The sequence below is a fragment of the Hibiscus syriacus genome, unplaced genomic scaffold (assembly GCF_006381635.1).
Source record: "Hibiscus syriacus cultivar Baekdansim isolate YM2019G1 unplaced genomic scaffold, ASM638163v2 tig00113099_pilon, whole genome shotgun sequence".
Classification (NCBI taxonomy): domain Eukaryota; kingdom Viridiplantae; phylum Streptophyta; class Magnoliopsida; order Malvales; family Malvaceae; genus Hibiscus; species Hibiscus syriacus.
This window is the reverse complement of record NW_024063442.1, coordinates 165,875-180,507: the sequence shown is the minus strand read 5'-3', so window position 1 is coordinate 180,507 and position 14,633 is coordinate 165,875. Positions and strand designations below refer to the sequence as shown.

The following is a 14,633-nucleotide window of genomic DNA, read 5'->3' as shown; positions in this document are numbered from 1 at the left end:
TTCACCATGTACATGAAAAACAGATTGATTATAGAATAAATTGAAAAAGTTATTCTTCAACTGTTTTGGTTTTATAAAATAATTCATATTTGCATGAAACAATTTATTTATATGATTAAATGAATCGTTGTTTTTATAGGTCACGAATTTAAGTATCAGTAATTGTAATAGTATGATTGAGCGTTAAATGTCAAATGATTTAAAATATTTAAAACATATATTACTTTATAATCACATTAGTTTAATAAAGATAATATAATTCATAATTAATATTTTATACAAAATATATAAACAAAAATACTCACCTCAACTCATTAATTACGATCTGTAATTTTATGTGGTGCATCCAGTACATAGTCGTAATTAATATTAAATTAAGTCTTTGATTATTTACGTTATTATCTTATTAAACTTTGAGCAGTAAGATGTTGAGTATCATTAATTTGAGGACTTGATATGTTAAAAAATTATTTAAATTCTATTTTAGTTTATATATTTTTTATAAAATATTAATTATGAATTATATTATCTTTATTAAACTAATGTGATTATAAAGTAGTATATGTTTTAAATATTTTAAAACATTTGACATTTAATGCTCAATCATCCTACTGCAGTTACTAATACTTAAATTCGTGACCTATAAAAACAACGATTCATTTAATCATATAAATAAATTTTTTTCATGCAAATATGAATTATTTTATAAAACTTTAGTATCAGTAACTGCAGTAGGATGATTGAGCGTTAAATGTCAAATGATTTAAAATATTTAAAACATATATTACTCTATAATCATATTAGCTTAATAAATATAATATAATTCATAATTAATATTTTATACAAAATATATAAACTAAAATAGAATTTAAATAAATTTTTAACATATCAAGTCCTCAAATTAATGATACTCAACATCTTACTGCTCAAAGTTTAATAAAATAATAACGTAAATAATCAAAGAATTAATTTAAAATTAATTACGACTATGTACTGGATGCACCACATAAAATTACAGAACGTAATTAATGAGTTGAGGTGAGAGAAGTTTTGCTGTACGGCGGTTAAAAACGGTTAAAAATGATTAAAAATAGTGTGATTGGTTAAATAAGTAACCGGTTAAAATGTAGACTGGTTATGTTATATCATTTAACTGAAATATTATCAAATACAATAACATATTTGGTAGCGCTTATATAATGTAATAAATAGAGCTTATATAACAAAATTGGTTATTTACTTAATTTGTTATTACAACATATTAGGTAAACGCGTAAAATGTTACCAATAATAACATAACTGGTTAATTACTGAAAACATTATCAAGCATAATAACATATTAAGTAGTTATATAACAAAATATGTAATTACTTAATTTGTTATCAATTATGATAAACTTACCTTAGGAATAAATGCTAACAAAATTTAAACTACCTATTACATTAAAATACCTACTCGTTTTTTTGAAGGTTGTTAATAATGTAAACAGTAAAAAAAAATAGGCATTACCTATTACATTAAAATACCTACAGGTTTTTTTAAGGTTATTAATAATGTAAACGGTAAAACAAATAGGGACTACCTATTACATTAAACTACCTACCGGATATGTTGAAAGTATCGATTCCATTTAAATAAGTATCGATATTTTTGGAATTTAAAAGAAAAACAGTAATACCGCCTATAAAGTGTCGATACTTTATAAAAATATATCGATACTTTACAATATAACAGGTAAAAATATGAAAAAAAATCAGTTTCACTATGACAAAACTGGTAAAGAGCTACATGATATGTTGAAAGTATCGATACTTTATAGAATTATATCGATATTTTACAATATAACAGGTAAAAATATGACAAAACCAGTTTCATTATGACAAAATCAGTAAAGAGCTACCTGATATGTTGAAAGTATTAATCCTTTTTATAAAAATGTATCGATACTTTACAATATAACAAGTAAAAATATGACAAAATCAGTTTCATTATGACAAAACCAGTAAAGAGCTGCTTAATATGTTGAAAGTATTGATCATTTTTATTAAAATGTATCGATATTTTACAATATAACATATAAAAATATGACAAAATCAGTTTCATTATGACAAAACCGATAAAAAATTACCTGATATGTTGAAAGTATATATATTTTTTGTACATGTATCGATACTTTATTAAAAGTTGTGTAATTTATGTTTTAAAAATTTTAATAGTGCTTTATGTTTTCCACCTACATTATTAGTTTAATAATTTTATTTACACAAAAAATTAATTAATTGTTTAGATATTTTATAAAATATTATTTAAAATTTAAATTTAACAATTTTAACCAAAGATAATAACAAATATTTAATATCTATGTTTATTATTTTTAATTTAATAATAATATATACTGTAACATAAAAATAAATTATTAGATGCTTATAATTACTAAATTAATATCTTAAAACTCATTTAAAATATAACCTTAAATTAATGTTTTTCATAGTGAAATAAGTATTGACACTTATATATATGTATAGATACTTATTGATAACTAAAATTTATCAGTTATCAAATTTTAAAAAAAAAAAATTTATACCTAAAATATTATTAGTCTGTCAACATAATAAATAACGTTAAATTAAATTATTAAATATATTTTAATATATTCAATAATATCATATATTAACCTTATATTAATTTTTCTTTCCTGAGACAAGCCGTTGAGGTGAAGGATAATAAATTTTAAAGCTGAACATAATAAATTTATCAGAGAACCCCACCAATCTCTTGTCGCAATTAATATTTCTCTCTTGCAGTATCTACCGTTCAACTTCTGCAACTTTGATTCAATTCAACACTATTACTCCTTCTCAGTCCGAGTCTGACTCACCCATTAATGCCCGCATAAAAGAATTCACATAATATTTACAAAAGATTTTGAGTATTTCAACCCCCAAACTCTTTTAACATTCATCATAACCACATGGGCAAGAAGAAGATGAAGCTCCCTTTTCTCTTCAAGAGCAACAGCATACAAGCAAGTTCCTCATGGCCATGGCCTCCCTGTCAGCAGCCAAGAACCCTCTCTTTCAGAGCTGATGAAACACCATCTGAGCCCGGGGATGATCCGGTTGAGACCGTCATTCAAGGTTTAGTAAGGTCCGAGAGGCTGTTTTTCGAGCCTGGAGAGACCAGTTCAATCCTTCAAGAAGCAAAGCCGATCACGAGTGATGAGATTTTGCCTTTAAAAAAGAGTGTGGTGTTGTCAATGGAGTCTCGAGATCCCTTTGCTGATTTCAGGAACTCCATGGAAGAAATGGTGGAAGCTAACGGATTGAAGGGTTGGGAAAAGCTTGAAGAGCTTTTATGTTGGTATTTGAAAGCTAATGGGAAAGCCATCCATGGCTGCATCGTTGCTGCCTTTGTTGATTTGCTTGTGGAACTAGCCTCGATTAATTCTTCCACTGACAATGATTGTATTCGTTCCCGCTCCCCTTCTTCTCCTTTATCTTTCTGTACTTCAGCGTCCTCGTCTTCCTCTTCGTGTTCATCATCATCATCTAGTTCTTCAGCCACAACACCTTGTGTGTCTTCGTTATCAGATCAGAAGATCACTGAAGATGATAAAGATGATGATGTGTCTTCATCTTTATCACACAGTGTTTGAACTTTGATTCAAGTAGAAATCTTGTTGTGTATATCCACTAGTTTTCTGAAATGGTAATGAACTTTTTGTTTTCTGATCTTTGCTCAGTCTTTTCCTTTTACTTTCTGGGTCGCCAAACACGACTTAGACATTTGCACATGTCAACTTGTTGCACTGTCTTCTGCAATTAATGGAAGATAGAAGTTCGAGAATACTACTGGGAAATTTCCATGCAAAGCTTTTTGTTTACTTTTTTTGAGGGTAAAATTTTGATTTAAAAAGGAAATAGTAATTATTTCATCACACATGAGACAAATTTCACGTATAGAGTAAAATCTGTCCGATTTATTTATTTAATAAATTAATAAAATTAAAATTCCCCACAGTTTGCTTCAACGTTACTCTGCTCCTGATATCCATGTGGTTATGTTTATGATCTTTTTTATGAAAATCTTTAAACTAATGTTTTTTAATAAAATCTTTAAACTAATGTTTTTTAATAAAATCTTTAAACTAATGTTTTTTTAATAAAATCTTTAAACTAATGTTAGATTGTTAGTCATTTATATTATTGACTTTTTTTTAATATTTTATAATAATTGTTAGTGAAAAATATTATCAAGTTGTGACATTATACGTCTAATTTTAGAAGAATTTGCATTGTCTAAAATTTATCATTAATATTACACGAATTATGTGTTTTTAATTATTAAAATAATTATTGTTATTCTTAAACATATTGAGTTTGAACTTCAAAAATTACATAATGTTTATTGTCAAATTATTGAAAGACTTTAAAATAAATATTATCACTTATAACTACCCTAAATTAATTTAAAAAATATATCATTAATGTTAATTCAATTAATATTCAATAGACAGAGATATAATATATAAATATATTTATATATCGATATATAAATATAACTTTTTAAATGTACATTAACTGGGTGATCAAATATAAAGTTAATACATGTGCGCCATCGTTCAGTTTAACACGTGCTCGTAAAAATATATATCTTCAACATACACCATGTGTATTTATTTTTTAGATAAAATTCGTATAATTTTTCTATTTTTCTCTTTATTTAATTTAGGTCAATATGTGCTCCATACTGCTGTCATATAAGCATAACGCGCTTCATGCAAAAAGCGTTCTCAAAGGTATTTCTTGAAAGAAAGAAAAAGCGATTTCAAAGGCACTTCAATAAATGTTATTTTCAGTATTAATATTTTATTGTGTGCAATTTGGGGTTAAAAGAACTTTATTATGTTGTGTGGCGTCAAGTGCAGGATAACCCTGACTTCAATGTGGTGTAAGCAACGTTTGTTGCTTTGCTTTACTTTTAGTTTACTGCTTCTTCCCCTTTGTTTTCATCAAGATTAGGTCCTGAATTATTCCACAATTCTGGACCCGTCACGACAATAACCTCCCGTGTAACATCCCAATTTAGGAGCTAAATTTTAAGAAATTATAAAGTATTTGATTTAATTGGTATTTTGGAAGAAAATTAAGGATTAAATTATAAGATTTCAAAGTGGGTAAACCATTTTAAGAAGTGCAGGAAATTCAGTGGCTAAATTCATGATTTGACCATTTTTCTTTTGGGATGAATTATAACACCTATTCCCGTATTTTTTCTGCATAAAAATATCAGTTTTCCCTTCCCCTCAACTCTCCTTCCAACTCCGATTTACTCACCGTCCGACCTCCGATCGACGAACCGAAACCACCATCGTGTTCGTTGTCGACCGATGAATAAAACCCCTTAAACCTTTCATCGTGAATCGTCGCCGTCTGTCGTTAATTTCAGTCGAAAGTATCGTCGGTAATAACTCGATTTTAGTTGATTTTTCGTCGATTCACGACGATCCGATGATCCGTTTACGACACCTCCCGCACCATCGTGTTTCTTGCATCGTTCCGAGTCCGCCGGTGTCATCCTTGGTCTCTGTCGACGGCGGCGCGTGAGGAGGTGAAGCGGTCAAAGTTTCCGATTCGTTGAAATCAAGCACTCCACCATTCAAAATTGTGAATCGAGCTTTATAAGTGCCTCGAAATCGCTTAAAATAATTTTTAGGAATTTTTCCATGATTTATAGGCTGCCGGAAGATGTTCCACGCGCCGCCACTGTGCATGGGGAAGGTCAAAATGATCGGTTTGACCGGTTTTGAACTAGTTTGACCAGTTCCAACCCGACCCGACCCGTTGACCGTTGACCGTTGACCGGTGTTGACCAAAGTTAACTAGAACTTTGACCAGGCATTAAATGACCTTTGACTTTGACCGAGTATACCTATCCTGACGTTTTTGACGTTCCAAATCCGATTTCGCAGTCCGTTTTTCGAAATTCAGACCCGAAGACCTCGAAATTGAAAGTCAAATCCGTTGACTTTGATTTTAACCGAAAATTCCAAATTTTTGAAAGTCATATTTTATGCTTTCGACTTCTTGAATTCGAATCCTAAGTCTGTTTCGCCAAATTCGAACCCAGTAAGCTGTTTTGCACTGATTTATCATCCAATTCGATCCGTTTTTCAAAATTATGCTCCATTTTTTATGTAATTTTTGTTGATATGCATTTGAGGAATTATTGGAAGATAATTTCAAGATCGAGGGCATTCGAATAGAATTTAACGGTCGATTAGTATTGCATGGAAATCGATGTAATACTTTACTACCTCTTTATGCTTTATGGAACATGTTGGTATCGGTAAATGCATGAATATGATAATGTTGATCACTTTTGTGGAGTTGATTAATTTATACACTCGATATGAATGTAGTAGAAATTCGATAACTAAATTCGATCGAATGATTAATATAGGAGATTGAGGGATTGTTATAATTAAATTACAAGTTGTGTGATTAGTGATAAAGAAATCAACCATGGATTTGTAACTTATATTTTATATTATCAAAGATTAAACGTTAAAGGTACTTAGATGGGAAATTATGAGATTACTCCGGTAGGGTAAAATTACGAAAATACCCTTATATTGTAGGATGACAAGAATTATTCCTGGAAGTTGGTTAATAACTCTGAAAGGGCATATTGATCTGATATAATTACAGATGTGCATAAGAAATGATAGTTTTGTTTAGAAAATTTGGATAGCTGGTTTTTAACACCAAAAAGGGTTTGTGAATGATACTAGAAGTCTGTTAAGAGAATCATTTCAAGATCAGAGAGTGTTCAAGAAAGTAATTAATCATAGGATCTCTATATTATATTATTTTCGTTAAAAGCTAATATCGAAATTATCTAGTTAAGAAATTACAAAAATGCCCTTGAGAGATACAATAGTCTGAGTTGATCCTAAATGATAAAGTACTTTGAGGATTTGTACTTAACTCGATTAAGTACGAATTTAATTGTTAAGGTCCTATCTTTGTACAAAAAAATTCATGATATTCCGTTTGTAAAATTTGAGAAGGCACTTGACCCAAAAATATTCGAGTAATGAGTAAATACCTGAAGAATAATTTATGGGGGTATTCTGCTGTCAGAATTGCTCGAAATGACTGAAATAAATGATAATATTGAATTTAATAGTAAGATCGGAAGGAAAAAATGATTAAAATACACTGAATCTATAAAATGACCAAAATACCCCTGTGATGGAAATGACCTAAGAATATCACGAAGCTCAGGAATGATTGGATATCCTCGAGCTCTGAAGTGAATGGAATAAAACTGAATACCAAAATTTACCAAAGTAACCTTATGGACTAAACTAAGTAAATGTCTTGGATTAATTAAGGAATCAAAGTAAGCATATGTATTGGACTACCTTTAAAAGTAATGGAACACAATTTAAGTGAGTAGATCAACCCTAAAGCTATGTCAATACCTGGATGGCATAGATATTACTTGAATGCGTGTTTGTGTTCTCAAAGTTTGGCTCGATGATAAATTTTGGAAGTATTCAGCTCAGATTAACTCTATATCGCATTTAGTAATAGAAATTGGATGTTTGTTCGACAAATCAACCATGAAGACCAAATTGAATGGAACGGAAGTACAACATGTATCTGAAATTCAGTAACGTTTGAATTACTCTGGAAAATCCTGAAGTAACTGGAATAGACTTGAATGCTAAATGAACTAAGTAACCTCAAACACTAAGGATTAAGTAAGTGATGTGGATGAGTCTAGAAACGTTAATGAACATACATGATGTAATGTTCTTATGGATCTTGAACTACAAATCAAGCACGCCAGCATTTCATGATATAGTGGAAGCGTGAACATAAAATAAAGACATTGGAAGATTTATTCAGCGATGATTCCGAAGATTATATATGGACTAGAATTTGTGGTATTAAAATGTAAATACTCTGTAATGACAATGAATTTACCAGTCAATAAGCATTAATTCTAGGAGATATTCATATGAAGTTGTTTGATAATGAAATCAATCGACATAGACTGTAAATGTCCTGAATCTTCATTTATTCCTTATCAGCCAAGTCACATTCTGAATAACTGATGATTTCGTTAGTTATTGAACTCTTCCTATAGTGATTCTAAATTTCGATATCCTATCGGTATACTGAAGATTCATGTTTCTCTACCTGTTAAGATTATCCAGTACCTCTGAATAATTTCTGTAAACTCTGGTGTGTTCCCTAATCACCTGGATATTTACATGATTTCCGATTTGATTTCTATTATAATAACTGACCTAGATTCTGATCGAATACTTGACCTAGATTTTGATCTGATACTTGACCTGGATTATGTTTTGATTTTGGATATATCCGTTTACGGACAGAACATATTTTATTTGGGGATAATGTTGGAGGAAGTATACATGGAGGCTTCTCGGTTGTGTGCTCATGACCTTACTTACCGGCTCCTCGGCTGTGTGCTCAGGGCCATACTGTACTTGTCGGTGGGTGTATGGTTCTGGGGAACCGACACATTTTAGACTTGACGGATGGGGGTATATATATGTGTTTTAAAAAAGATATGAAAAGTTACATGATTTTTTGGGAACACACTAGAAAACCTATTATGATATTCTGAACCTAAACATTCCAAATATTTTCCATCAGAACTAAATACTATCTGTTAATACCTGAAATATCAATGGGACCTCAGCTCAAGAAATCTGTAGATATCTGAACCAATAAGGAAATATATGTTTATTTGTATCTGCACGTTCTTCAGCATCATCTGGTAGTTCTGTATTACTGAGCTTTTCGAACCTCACTCTATTGCTCACCTTTTCATGTTAAAAGAATTGTACCAGTGCATCTATCGTCATCAGTAAGGGAGTTCTTCCTGTGCTGTTTGCAGAGTACGGTACATACGATTAGGGAGCATGTAATTGTATTTTGTTTTATATATGAGTCTGAAAATCTGTTTTATTTCTGCATACTGATAAATAATTTTATAAGTTACATGTTTTAATAAAAGTTTTAAAGTTTTCACCATTTTTACAGTGGGTCGCTCCGGTGACCCTAATGTGACATTTCAGATCGGATCAGATTACCTGCATCGGTATGGGGTTACATCCCGTCATTCGATGAACTATTTTTTGTAATTAGTTATCACGCAATACAGATTGTGAACGTACACGTGTAAGTTATGCGATTAAAAAAGTATATGCCATTGGATTTATTTAAGAGAAAATAACCTCAGTGACCAAACATGCCTTATAATATACGATTTTAACCAACTTTTTTTGGATTTTCCAAAATGACCAACTAAATCGCAATGCGATCGATAATTCGCAACGCGATCTCCGGTATCGCAAATCAGTTTCCAGATTCGCAACGCGATTCTGACTATCGCATTGCGATTTTCCAAATTCGCGTTGCGATTTTTCGACTATCGCAATGCGAATATGTAAATCGCAATGCGAATATGTAAATCGCAATGCGAATATGTAAATCGCAATGCGAATATGTAAATCGCAATGCAATTCTGACTATCGCAACGAGATTCTGACTATCGTAACGCGATTCTGACTGTCGCAACACTGAATTTCAAATTCGCAAATAGCAGTTGATTGTTACACAAAAATAATTCGTATCAAGAAAGATGATTGTTTTGATACAAAGGAAGACTTGAAGATAGCTTTGTATACGAAATGTGTGGAAGATGGCTATCAACTAAAAGTTAACAAATCAAGCAAAGATCGTTTCGAAACAAGGTGTATGATTGACAAAAACTGTACGTGGCGTATGATTGCAAAGAGGATAAAAGATTGCGAAATGTTTCAAGTTAGGACTTTTATTGATAAACATACATGTTCAAGAACCCAAGTTTTTCCTCACCATAGACAGGTAAACAAAAATGTGTTGGGTGGTTTTCTGGCTGAGTTAATGTTTTTGAATGACAGGGTATATCGGGGACATGAAATTATGACTGACATGAATGCTCGGTTCAAGATTAGTATCTCATATTCTCAAGCTTGGAAAGCCAAATGTTATGCCTTGGAATTGTTGAGGGGGTCGCCAGAAGCATCGTTTGCCCAATTGTCGGCTTATTGTCACAATTTAAAGCTGAAAAATCCTGGGTCGATAACTCATATCAAAACAGATAGAGATGGACGCTTTGAGTTTCTGTTTATCGCCATTGGTGCTGCGGTTAGTAAATCATATAATTTTGTTGACTCATTTTGTTGACTCATTTTTTGTTAGTTATATGATTTTGTAGATTCGTTCGTTTATTACTTGCATGCGCCCAGTTATTATAGTTGACGGGCACATTTAAAAGATCGATACCTTGGAGTAAACTTATTAGCAGTAGCCATGGATGCTAACAATGGGATACTGCCAATAGCTTACGGGGTTGGCAAATCTGAAACCTCTGATTCATGGACATGGTTTATGGGGTATCTTAGGGATTGCATAGGTCCTATTAGCAATCTGACATCATATCGATAGGGCAAACTCAATTGACAACGCTGTTAGAAGGTGTTTCCCAGATGCTTTCATGGACTTTGTGGTGTTAATTATATAGAAATCTAAAATCAAGGTCTGTTGGTATAAAAATCACAAATGGACATACTGGAAGGCTGTAAAAGCTTATCGGGAAGTGGATTTTAATAAGCATAAATTGTTTAAGACGTGTTTTGCCTCAGTGTGCTCAAACACTAGAAGATGTCGGGTTTGAAAGATGGTCAAGAGTACATCACTTGGAGCAAGATATGGTTTCATGACGTCTAATAGTGCAGAATCAATCAACGCTCTAAGTCGTCATTCCCGGAAATTACCCATACTATGTTAATGGAGTTTTTTCGAGCCTCTATTCATCAGTGGTACTACAAGAAAAGAACCATGCAAGTATATTTCTTTAGTCGTAACTTATCATATATTTTACTAAGTATTATTTATTAAATTACAGGAACATTGGAACATCGCGTTACACCATGGACTGAAAAAAGATAACGAAACGTGTAGTGAAGTCAACAAATGGAGAGTTGAACCATGTTCAAACTTTGTTTGAAGTACTGGATAATAACTTAAATGGGTTTGTCGATCTAAATGCAAAGACTTGTTTGTATGAATGGCAAACATTTGGTTATCCGTGTGGGCATGTTATAAAGTTGCTCTTCATCTAAACCAAGATGATTCAAGCGCATACTATGGATTGCTACACTACAGAAGTATATCGACAGACTTATGCCGAGATTATCTACCCTATTCCACATCCTTCTGAGTGGGACATACCAGATGACTTACAAACAGTTTTGCCACCAGCCATGGATAGAAGGCTACCTGGCCGACCAAAATGTCACGATCGTATACCGTCTAAGGGTGAAGAGAAGAAGAGATCGACATATAGTCGGTACAAGGAAAGTGGTAATACAAGGTTGATATGTGGATCACCAGTGCCATCACAATCATCTTTTCCTCTACCAAAATATGGATCCTCATCAAAATCCAAAGCTCATATGGTGTCAAGAAAAAGGCAATCAAATCGCAATCAAAATCACAACCGCTTCACCTTTTGGGACTATTAACTTAAGTGATTTTTAAATGCAAACGTTGTATTATGTGTAAACTTTTAACATTTTCAGTTAGGCATGTATTAGTTACTTGAGTTTGAAAATTGCTATGATATGTTCAGTTGTTATCACTTATTACACATTCATTTGAATATCGCAACGCGAATTTGACTATTATGTGTTTTTATGTGTAAACTTTTAACATTTTCAGTTAGGCATGTATTAGTAACTTGAGTTTGAACATTGCTATGATATGTTCAGTTGTTATCACTTATTACACATTCATTTGAATATCGCAACACGAATTTGACTATCGCAACGCGAATTTGATTATCGCAATGCGAATTTGATTATCGCAACTCAAAAATCGCAACGCGAATTTGACTATTGCAACACGAATATGACTATCGCAACGCGAATTTGTCTATCGCAACACGAATTTGATTATCGCAACGACTATTTGACTATCGCAACGAGAAAATCCCAACGCGAATTTGAGTATCGCAACTCGAATTTGATTATCGTAACGGGTATTTGACTATCGCAACGAGAAAATCGCAAAGCGTATTAGACTATCGTAACACGAATTGACTTTCGCGTTGCGATTTTGTCTTTCGCATTGCGATTTTGAGTTTAGCGTTGCGAAAGTGTACCTCCAACAGGTCTTTTGCCTTCAATATGATGCAGATTGAAATCAACAAATCAACTTTTACATTTCAATCAATTAAACAAGCACAAATAAGAATTATTTACACATCAATATTAAACAAATCAACTTTTACAAATCAATTTTTATAAATCAATTAAACAAGCAAAAAATGATAATAATTATTATTTTCCTCATCAATTAAACAAATCAGACTTTTAAGAATCAATTAAACAATCAAAAAAAGTGTACCCCAGACAGTTGTTTATGCACCCATACATCAATTTCACGCAGCTCACTTCAGGATTAACATGCAGAAACCAAACATTTGCTCAAATAACACTTTCTACACATCTAAAACCAACAAACATCAAATTATTATTGAATTCTAGGTCCTTAACAACACTTGCATTTGACTTACAAATTGTTTATGGACACTTTCATAACGCGGATGCAGGTAGGCAACATCTCGCATATATCGCTCTAGCCATAAAATGCCGAAACCACAAGCCTACTGCACCTCTATCTCTATCGGTGGGAGGTAGAAACTGTGTACTTCCTGTCGTCAAACGCTCCAACATGCATACGAGAGGACCACAATCCCCTCTGGCTTCCGGCATTTGTTGTGGCGCGGTCTTGTCTCTAATAACTGTAACATTGAACTTCTTTGGCTTCTTGTTTCCAGAATAAGTCCAATAATTAATCGCATCCAAGAATTTAGCCAAATGAGAGCTCCATCCCTTAATAATATCTCTCAAATCAGACAATGATATGTAATTTATCATGCTGTCATACTATTGTCTTCTGGGATGGGAGCTGAAGCTCGATGAGAAACCAATGAGTACGTTCCAAAACAGGATAAACACCTGCCAACACATATGATTCCTGTCGTTGATTCTTCAAGGAACTACGTGAAAAGACGTCGACATAATTGTATATCGCATTTTTTTTATTTTTATTTTTCTTCAATTTCCTTACTATTAGAAGACGTGACACCCATGCATCAATATGTTTTACAAAAAAAAAGATATATTAGTGAATTACATAAATTTAAAAAAAATTAATCAAAATGAAATATAAGAAGAAATATAAGACTTACCCCCCATCGAATAGCCATTGTCTTCAACCCCTAATAACACCCCACCAAGACCGTTCAATCAACAAATGCATATCATCGTTGAGTTTGTATATGTCAGCGTAACACCCTTGGCTCCACTCTTGTAGATAAAATCAACTGCGGTCTTAGCCCAAAGGGTATTATCCAGAATTGTTTCCGGTAGTTGTTTCCTCTCCACTTCATCTGCCGGAATGGTACTGGCCGTAACTTATACGAAAGCCAACAGTCATCCATCATGTCGGCACGTGAGGGTGTTTCTCAATAATTCGATATATTACGCCGTGTGAATCGGGCTCTAGAATGTTGGGAGGGACCTCTTCAACGATGACAGTGGCCTCTTGAACGGTGGGAGGGGACTCTTGAGGGATGATAGGGGCCTCTTGAACGATAGGGGAGGCCTCTTGAACAATGACAGGTGAGTCGGGCTTTTTCTTACGGATTCTTCGCACTATTGGGGTGAACAGAGACGTAATGACACGTGCACGTCGTCTGATGCGTGAACTCCATCTTGCAAGAAAAACCCGCGTAGAGCATCCACCTTAGCGGGCCGCTAAAAATAAATTAATACATAAATCAGTAAATAAATAGACATGATATTAAACAGTGAAAACAAAGACAAATATATTTCAAACTTGCACGGTATTCACCCAAGTCATTATTCTATCATTGTTCACAAAATGCATCATATAACATTCCAGAAGTAATCACTTATATAAAACATTTAAAAGGACAACATATATGTTTAGTGCAGGTTCAATGACAATATAAGAGTAGTAGTAGTTTATTCTTGAAACTTAAATTTTCAACACTGTGAAGTTAGTATTTGTGTTTGTCTTTTGGTTGAAGTAATGCAATTCATTCAAGTTTCAATTTGCAAAAGGAGAATAGAATCTGAAACTTAAAATCGCAACACGAATGGCTATCGCAACGCAAAATGACTATCGCAATGCGAAAATGACTATCGCAACGCGAATTTGACTATCGCAACGAGAGAATCGCAATGCGATTTTCATTTCTCATTGTGATTCTTTCGTTGCGATAGTCAAATTCGCGTTGCGATAGTCATTTTCGCGTTGCGAAGTAAACTATTCTTCTTCTGCAAATTGAAACTTGAATGGATTGCATTACTTCAACCAAAAGACAAAAAAAAAACAAATACTAACTTCAATGGTTAAAGAATAAACAATTTAGCAGTATTGGTAGCAACCAAATGAATTTACTAAGCAATCTAAGTGAAATGGTTAATCTAAGTGAAATTACGAGTAAATTTA

General features: G+C 32.6%; 1 protein-coding gene across 1 annotated transcript; it reads left to right on the top strand.

Moving 5' to 3' along the window:
* The first annotated feature begins 2,878 nt into the window (after positions 1-2,878).
* LOC120185369 (transcription repressor OFP15-like) lies at positions 2,879-3,655 on the top strand. Its single transcript, XM_039189610.1, has one exon. It carries the CDS (start codon positions 2,972-2,974, stop codon positions 3,653-3,655), a length of 684 nt encoding a protein of 227 aa, XP_039045541.1. The 5' UTR covers positions 2,879-2,971.
* Positions 3,656-14,633: the final 10,978 nt, after the last annotated feature.

Bases quoted from the DNA above. Each gene is read 5' to 3' on its own strand.
- LOC120185369 (XM_039189610.1), top strand. From the start codon at position 2,972: ATGGGCAAGAAGAAGATGAAGCTCCCTTTTCTCTTCAAGAGCAACAGC.